At 56.0% G+C, this 7,994-nt stretch overlaps 2 protein-coding genes across 2 annotated transcripts in view; one reads left to right on the forward strand and one right to left on the reverse strand.

Moving 5' to 3' along the window:
* Nucleotides 1–522, forward strand: part of GJA3 (gap junction protein, alpha 3, 46kDa) — a 1,025-nt gene extending 503 nt beyond the window's left edge. Inside the window, exon 2 of the mRNA XM_010016026.1 lies at nucleotides 1–522. This exon is cut by the window's left edge and continues 15 nt beyond it. Within this exon, the coding sequence (XP_010014328.1) occupies nucleotides 1–522 (522 nt within the window).
* A 1,620-nt stretch (nucleotides 523–2,142) lies between these two features.
* Nucleotides 2,143–7,994, reverse strand: part of ZMYM3 (zinc finger, MYM-type 3) — a 22,067-nt gene continuing 16,215 nt past the window's right edge. The window contains 11 exon segments of the mRNA XM_010016027.1: nucleotides 2,143–2,213; nucleotides 2,216–2,328; nucleotides 2,724–2,841; nucleotides 2,929–3,183; nucleotides 4,091–4,205; nucleotides 4,630–4,781; nucleotides 4,903–5,071; nucleotides 5,612–5,715; nucleotides 6,502–6,648; nucleotides 7,198–7,372; nucleotides 7,513–7,628. Coding sequence (XP_010014329.1) covers nucleotides 2,143–2,213; nucleotides 2,216–2,328; nucleotides 2,724–2,841; nucleotides 2,929–3,183; nucleotides 4,091–4,205; nucleotides 4,630–4,781; nucleotides 4,903–5,071; nucleotides 5,612–5,715; nucleotides 6,502–6,648; nucleotides 7,198–7,372; nucleotides 7,513–7,628 — 1,535 coding nt within the window.

Raw genomic sequence — 7,994 nt, forward strand, 5'->3', positions numbered from 1 at the left:
CCCCGGCTCCCTGCAGGGGACACACGGGGACGGGTCGGCATGCGGGGAGCCATCCTGAGGACATATGTCTGCAATGTTGTCTTCAAGGCTCTCTTGGAGGTGGGCTTCATTGTGGGCCAGTACGCCTTGTACGGGTTCCAGCTGAAGCCCCTCTACACCTGCAGCCGCTGGCCCTGCCCCCACACTGGCAACTGCCACATCTCCCGGCCCACCGAGACGACTATCTTCATCCTCTTCATGCTGGGGGTGGCCTGCGTGTCCTTGCTGCTCAACATGGTGGAGATCTACCATCTGGGTTTCACCAAGTGCTGGAAGGGGCCAGGCCCCAAGTCCTGCGTCCTGCCCAGTCCTGGTGGTCCTGCAGGTCCCTGCAGCTCCCACGTCACCCTGCCTGGCAGCAGCAGCCCCACAGGTCCTGGCAGAACCCCCCCCAGCCTCGCACCCCTGAAGAAGGCGGGTGCATGGCTAGGGGTGGCCAATGGGTCCCACAGGAAGGTGCGAGGGGCAGACCTGGCAGTGTGAACGGGGCCTGATAGGATGCTCTGGAATGGGCAACACATGGGTGGCCACAGTGGTGGCTCTGTCTCTGAGCCCTGCCAGGCTTGTGCCATGGACCCCCGAGCCAGCATGAGATGGGCTCCATGAACATGGCTCAGCCACACCCTGTGCTCCTGGGAGCAAGGGGGCTGAGAGTAGGGCTGGGCTGGGGCTCATCAACCCAGGGGGGCAAATAAAACACCTACTGCATGTCATCCGCCTCCTGCTCTGCCCACAGGCACCGCGGCATCGCTCTCCAACTGGTCCATCTCGTGGACAGGCTGCATGGCTGTGGCAGGGCCACTGCAGCCCTATGGGCAGGGGCTGGTACACACAGGTACCGGGTCAGGAGCCATCCCAGCACACCAGAGCTGGCAGCATCCCAGCAGCCAGAAAAGGTAGGAAGTGCAGGCAGGGCTGGACAGGAGCAAGGTGCACAGCAGCAGTGGGACACTAGCCCTGCTCTCCTGAAGAGCCCACCTGGTCTGGCGAGGGGAAGCAGGGGCTGCCAAAAGTTTTCCGCATCTTTATTTGAAATGAATGGTTTCCAGAGACACAGGGTTAGTCCTACTGCCCTGGCATCACTACAACAAGACTGGTGAGTGGCTCACTCTCCACATGGAAACAGAGAACAGATGGCCCCGGGCCAGGGCCCAAAACAATATATACAGGCTCAATAGGAGACCCATGTACAGCTGAAGAAAACCGACCAAAACACGAGGAGGGGCAGGAGGCAGCAGCACAGCTGGGGCCAGGCTTGGGCACCCTGCTGCTGCGGGAGGGAGGGCACAGGCCAGGCAGAGCTCCTTGCTTCTGCCAGCAGCTGCCTGAGCCCACAACGGCATCAGAGGGACCCACTGATGGCACCTTCCACTGGGGAATGGGGGTTAGGCCAGGACAGGGGACAGTGGGGAAAGGGGAGCAGCGATGGCACAGACCCGTCTCCATCAATTTTCCACCAACTCAGAAAACATTAACAAAACTGAGGGAGGTGGCCCAGTGGTGTACACAGGAGGCACCCCTTTGGTGAGGCCAGGGCTGTGCCCTCATGTTCCAGCACAGGAACCTCTCCCACCCCTGGGAACAAGCCCTTTCTCTGACACAGCAGCTCTCAGGATGCCATGGGTCCTTCCCCACTGGCTCAAAACCACCATCCTGCTGCAGCAGCAGAGCTACCCTTCCTGCTGTAGCACCTGAAGCCACCTCAGGGGATGTGAAGGGAAGGGGGGAACTAAAAACCTCAGGGCCACTGGTCCCAGACAACACTCTCTCATATTGTGCAGTTTGGAGGGAGTAGTGTCAGGGCTGGGGGAAGGGGAGGACAGGACTTGGCAAGGGGAGCTGCCCCAGGGGCTCTGCCCCGCTGTGCTCTGGGGGCTGGCTCACCCAGCAGCCAGGAGAGGGGGCAGGACTGAGGTTGGGGGCCACATATGGAGGAGAGGCCTGTGATGAGCAGGATGGGATGTCCAAGTCCGGTAATGATGAAGGGACAGCACTGCTGCAGCACCATCCCCTCACACACTGCACAGCCCCCAGCCTGCAGCAGGAGTCAGAGACGTGAGGCATCCAGGGCTGGGGCATAGCCAGCCAAGCAGCACCTCCATCTTAGTCCATGTCATCCTCCAGACCACTGAGACGACTGTGCTCCTCATAGATCTCCCTCACGACCAAGATGTCGCCAGCATGCGCCGGTCCATGGGGATGACCGAGTACCAGAGCGGGGACTCTGCGATGCACGACCGTTCGGGCTGTAGGTAGAAGACATCGTTGCGGGTCCGCAGGCTCTCGGGACTGTAGAGAGAGAGGGGGACGTGAGCCCTGGGAAAGCCTGGCCTGCCCTCATGGCTATCAAGGACGGGCTCAAGGCTTGTCACAGCCTCTCAGCCTTTGGCAAGATGAGGGCACAAACTGAGGCTGCAGCTCCTCGCTCAGGACCAAAGCCCCTAACCAGCCAAGCACTAGGACTCATACCGCACACTCCTGCCTGGCTTGAGAGAGGGAAGTAGTGGAACGGGGCAGAGAGAAGCATTCTCTCAACCATGGTCTATACAAGCAGTGCAGACCCTGGGCAAGGCTTCACACCCAAGTACAAATGCTTTGGGGATCAGCAGCCACTCCTCAGGGTCCCACCAAAACTGAGGTAGCCCTAAAATGGCACATGCCATTTTTTCCAGAGAAAGCCTCACCATTTGGAGAGGTAAAACTCATAGAACTTGACTGGGCATCGAAGTGGGTTCATCCTGTTCTCCCGCTGCTCCAGCATCGGTACCTCCTCTTCACGTTTCCGCTTTCCAGAGCTACCATCTGCAGAGGAGGAGAGAGCAGGATCATGGCTGGGACCTGATGGGGGAGGCCAGGAGAGGGGCACAGAGGCGCTCTGTCAGACCCTACCTCGGCCTTTCTTCTGCTTGGCAGGAGCATAGTAGCGGATGCTCACCACCTTTGACATGCCACGTGCCGTGGTGCACTTGCGGGACTGGCGCACCACGTTGGTGAAGGAGAGCTGCATGTGCTCCTCTGCTGTCTGCAGCCCGAAGAACTTGGTGTTGAAGAACATGAGGGTGTTGAGGAGCACAAAGGGTGAGTAAACACCCAGCTGCTTGCACTCCCAGAGGTGTTCCTCCTCAACACGTGAGAAAACTGCGTCTGCAACACACAGAGGAAGAACCAGGTCACATCAACAGCGGCCTTGTGGCAATCCCTTCACCCTGCCCAGGCAAGCTAACTGCAAAAGACTGATGCTTTACAACATCCCCTTTTCCAAGAGGTTACTTCTCCAGAGCCATCAGCAGAGCTAGATGCTGGCTCTGCCAAGCCACAAGCCACCTCAGAGCACAGCCAAACTACAGGCCAGAACCCAAATCAGTCCTAACTACTCATCCCTATAGATGGCCATAAACGTATTCCAGGCCAGTGCTCCACCACACTCAGCACGAGATGAATGAAAAGCAGCAGGCAGGACAGACATGGCCAGCTCCTGCCTAGACACACAGGTCTGGAGCCAAATGCCTTTGCCCCAGACAACCAATATGCAGAGGCTGGACCTGTGAACTAACCACTGCCAAAACAGAACAGGGAAGGCAGCAGAGACCACAGCATCATGAAAAGCCTCTGCCAGGGCTCTAAGTTAGTTTGCTCACAAGGCAGCAGCACAGCAAGTCTGGCCAACACATAGTATAGTGTGAAGGGCTTACCCACGTGTTGGGAACACAAATGCATGTGCCAGCATGCCTCCAGGCTTGGTATCCTCTTTGCCAAAGGGTAGAGGCATCACTATAAAGTGTTGTAAAGATTCAAACTGCCCCAGGACACAAAGCAGCCATGCTCTGCTCCCAGCTACCCTGACTCTGGGCACAAGAAGCTGCTGAGCCATGAACAAGGCCAGCTCTGCTGTCAATATGGGTCAGCATGACCTCAGGACACAGCAGGGCTGTGCTGCCTGTACCAAGGAAGACGGCTGAGGCTGGGGGAGCACAATTAGACTGGAGGGATCCAAGCCTAGAAACAAAAACTGGGTACACGTGGTGACTGAAGGTACTCTGGAGACACATACTATTTGGTAAGATCGTGGGTTGCCAGCCACTCAGGGACTTGTTCAGCTCCTGCACGAAGGTCAGGTAGTAAAGGTCTGTAAATATATTCACCATACGATTGTTCTCGAGCAGGTACTAAAAAGGACAGAACACACAGTCAAGAGAAACATGGCAGCACCTGGAATGCCAACCCATGCCAGAGAGCCCAGAGCCCACACAGAGAGCACCCCTCCTTGTAAAACCAGAGCTGCGGGGCAGAGTCCTAAAACCAGCTGCTTCCGAGAGCTGTGAGGAAAACCCTGAGACATGGCACAGCAGGCTTGGTGCTGAAGAAGGGACTATGTTTAGGGAGATCTCCCAGCCCTCCTCAGGGACGTGCAAAGCTGGGGAATAGCTGCCACCCTACTACTGGGCTTGGGAACAAAGACTGAACGAGGCAGGCTGCTCTCCTGGGACAAGGCACTGAAGGAGAGTTCAGTGAGCCTCTCTAGCTCCCCACACTAGATCTGACCCCGAGGTCTGGCTTTGGAGGACTTTGAGGCAGCAAGCCCTCCCTCACCTGCTGAATGCCAAGGCAGAGGTAATAGATGCTGTCCGGTTCATAGCGCTCCCCATTGGGCCGTGTTATCTCCTTGACAAACTGGGCCAGGCCATAGTTGAGCTCAGCTGCTGTGCAGGCCAAGATATCTTCCTTGATCCTCATGGGCTTGGCTGAGGAGACAAGCACGGCAGCGTCAGGCAACAGCCTGCATCGCCAGGAGCACCTCAGCACCCCAGGACCCAGCTTCCGGGAGGTTTCTGCCACTTCGCCCCACCCAGACAGGGCACTTACGGCCAAAGCGCAGCTCCTCTCCCTTGCTCGTCTCTCCCCCTGCATACTTGGCTTGTACCCAGGACTTCCAGGCATTCACACCGTACGAGTAGTTCAGCACCGTGCAGCTGGGCTGGCTGCTCATTGAGTCCCGGGAACAGCTTTCAGAGAGCACCAGACGCTTCTGCCCCTGCAGAGAGGTGCACTGTGAGACTGGGCACGTGCCTGGGACAGATGCAGGAGTCCTGGACATCCCTCACACCTGCTGACTGCCAGCTCCCTCCCCACCATACCTGTGCGCATGCCAGCAAGCATCCTTGCCAGCAAGGCCCATTAGTTATGAGGACCACAGGCAGGGAAGAGGCCAGCTCTCACATGACCTGTGGCATTCAAAGCTCCTCTAAATTGACGGGCAAGCATTTTCATTCAATGACCAGCCCACAGGCCAGGCATGCCCTAAAGGGAGAGGGCACAACCTTCCCAGCACACCAAAGCCTCTGGCACACTTCACCTCATACACAGAATCATAGAATAGTTGGGGCTGGAAAGCATCATAAGATCATCCAGTTCCAACCCCCTGCCATGGGCAGGGACACCTCACACTAGACCATGTCACCCAAGAATCCGTCCAACCTGGCCTTGAACACTGCCAGGGATGAGGCATCCCAGAGAGCAGCTCCTCCACTAAGCCCAAAGAGCATTAAGCAGGCAATACCCATTAAGAGCTTACCTTTCGGACAGCACGAGGCAGATCTTGCTCTGTGGACACATCATCTGGTCCCACCAGTCCACAGTCAAATAGAAAGTCCACACTGGGGTTGATGTCTAGAGGGTCTGAAAGGAAACACAGGCAGAAGGGCTCAGCTGAGACTCCTCATCCTGTCCCCTGCACTGGCCTGGTTCTTACATCAAGATGAAAAGGCAACATGCAGCGCAACACTGCACACCCTCCTCCTCTGCCTGGCATGAACTTCTAGCCACAGTCCAACAAAGGAATTACAGCTGTCAGATGATGCTAAGCTTTCTTAGACTAACCAGAGCCCCACATTCTTCCTTCTGACAGCTTTTTTTATTCGTTCATTTTTTAAACCTGAGGAACATTCCTCATGCTCTTGTGCCAGGCCAGCATGGCACAGGCAATTCCCTGTCTTTTGCTGCTAGCATGCCTCAGCATTGCTGTGCTCCTACATGTCCCTGCCTCTTCTGCCATGTTCTGCCTGATAACGGACACACAGCAATTCTGCTGTCTCACAGAATGTCCTGTCCAGGTCTCTCTCTTGCCTCGCTGGATCCTCTGAAATCATCATCCATAAGCACACCAGCACCGCTACTCTGGTCTTAGTGCTGTTAAAAATCACCCTCTCATTCCCCCTTCTCTGCAGACCTATGTTCGTAACAGGCCGGTTAGTCTAGGCAAACACACACTCCTTCAAAAGTGGGGATCTCCTCACCCCTGCTGCAAGCAGTCATTTGCAAGAACTCACAGTTCTCAAGCCTGGTCAGTCAGAGGGCATAGGGAGGCAAATTCACACAGCTCTTAGTGCTGATGGCAATGGTCGGCCAAGGGCAGCAGGAGGATCCTGCTGCACCACGAGCAGCCCTGCTTCACCCAGCTCTTACTCTTAGGGAAGTCAGCCTCCAGGTCCTGGCCCGGCTCATCGAGAACATTTGCCATCTTGACAGCCATAGCCAACACATCGTCCCGTGCTGGTCCAAACAGATCACAGTCCTCCAGGAGACCCTCTGCACTTTGGTTACTCACCAGGTCTGCAATGCAAAAGCAGATCATAAACCCAACTTTCAAGAAGTCTTTTGTCTGTTTTCCCTGTGACAGCTGGGAAATGAAGCCAGGCTCCCTGCAGCAGAGCAGCCCCATGACACCTGCACTGCCCAGCTTTCCCTGGATAGCAAGGCATCTGACATTCTTCCTCTCCCCAGCCACAGCCCTAGTCACTGGTGCTTGAGGAATGGAGCCCCCAAGTAAAAAGACCTGTGAGGTCAGGACTGCTGGTCTTCTGTCTGTGAAGCTGCTTTAGGCAAGAGCCTAAACAGCCACCTGAATAAACAGTGCTGCACATGTGCTACAAGACTGGCATCCCCAAAAGGGACAGTGGCAGACACCACTCCCTGCTGCAGCTCTTCCCTCCTGGCACCTCCTCAGCAGAAGTGGAGGACTTGCTCTTTTCTGTTGCCTTTTCGAAGGCTTTGAAAAGCTCTGGGAGAGCCGCAATCCAGGCAGATTATCTAGCTCCAAGAGCTGGCAAACCCCACATCACCCCAGTTGTTGGGCCAGACCAAATCATGGCAGAAACCTACCGCACAGGTCTGAGGAGGCCTTGTCCAGTTCCTCAGCCTCTGCAATCATTTCAGCCATGGCTAGGATGTCAGCCTCCAGGGGATTGGAGGGGATCTTCACCTTCAGCTCCTCAATAGTCTCCACAATCTTATCTGTGTTCTCCAGCGTGGTGGGCAGGAACATTGGCACAGGTACCTGTCAACAGCAGCACACCAGGCAGAAAACTGACACTCAGCCAACTAGTGTAAAAGCAGAGGCAGGAGAAGAGGATGAAAACAGAAGCAAGGCAGATCAAGACAGTAAGGGAACATGAGCAGGTGGAGTGTGTCGCTTACCGGGACAGGCATGGAGAAAGGCACAGGTACTTTCTGGCAGTACATATGCATAGGCACAGGCACGAAGATCGGGACGGGGATTGGCAACACAATCACCTGGGGCTTCCAGTCAGCCTCTGACAAGAGCAAAAGTACATCAGTGAGCTTGCTCCCAGCAGTTCCTCTATCCAGCCCTGCTGTGCACTGCCATGCCCCAGCCATCCAGCACCAAGCCCTTCTAGGCACCAGGTTTTATGACTCTTGGGCAGAACTGGACCAGCAGCAAGCCAAAAAGCCCTGCAACAAGAGAAGCTTGGCAGAGATGCAAGCCCTGCTCTTATGTGGCCCTATTGAGAGCTGCCTTGTGTATCAAGAGAATCCCAGACTGGTTTGGGTTGAAGGGACCTTAAAGCTCATCCAGTCCCAACCTGTGCCACAGGCAGGGACACCTTCCACTAGAGCAGGCTGCTCCAAGCCCATGTGTCCAACCTTGCCTTGACACC

This window comes from Nestor notabilis, unplaced genomic scaffold (assembly GCF_000696875.1).
Source record: "Nestor notabilis isolate BGI_N333 unplaced genomic scaffold, ASM69687v1 scaffold16646, whole genome shotgun sequence".
Taxonomy (NCBI): Eukaryota; Metazoa; Chordata; class Aves; order Psittaciformes; family Psittacidae; genus Nestor; species Nestor notabilis.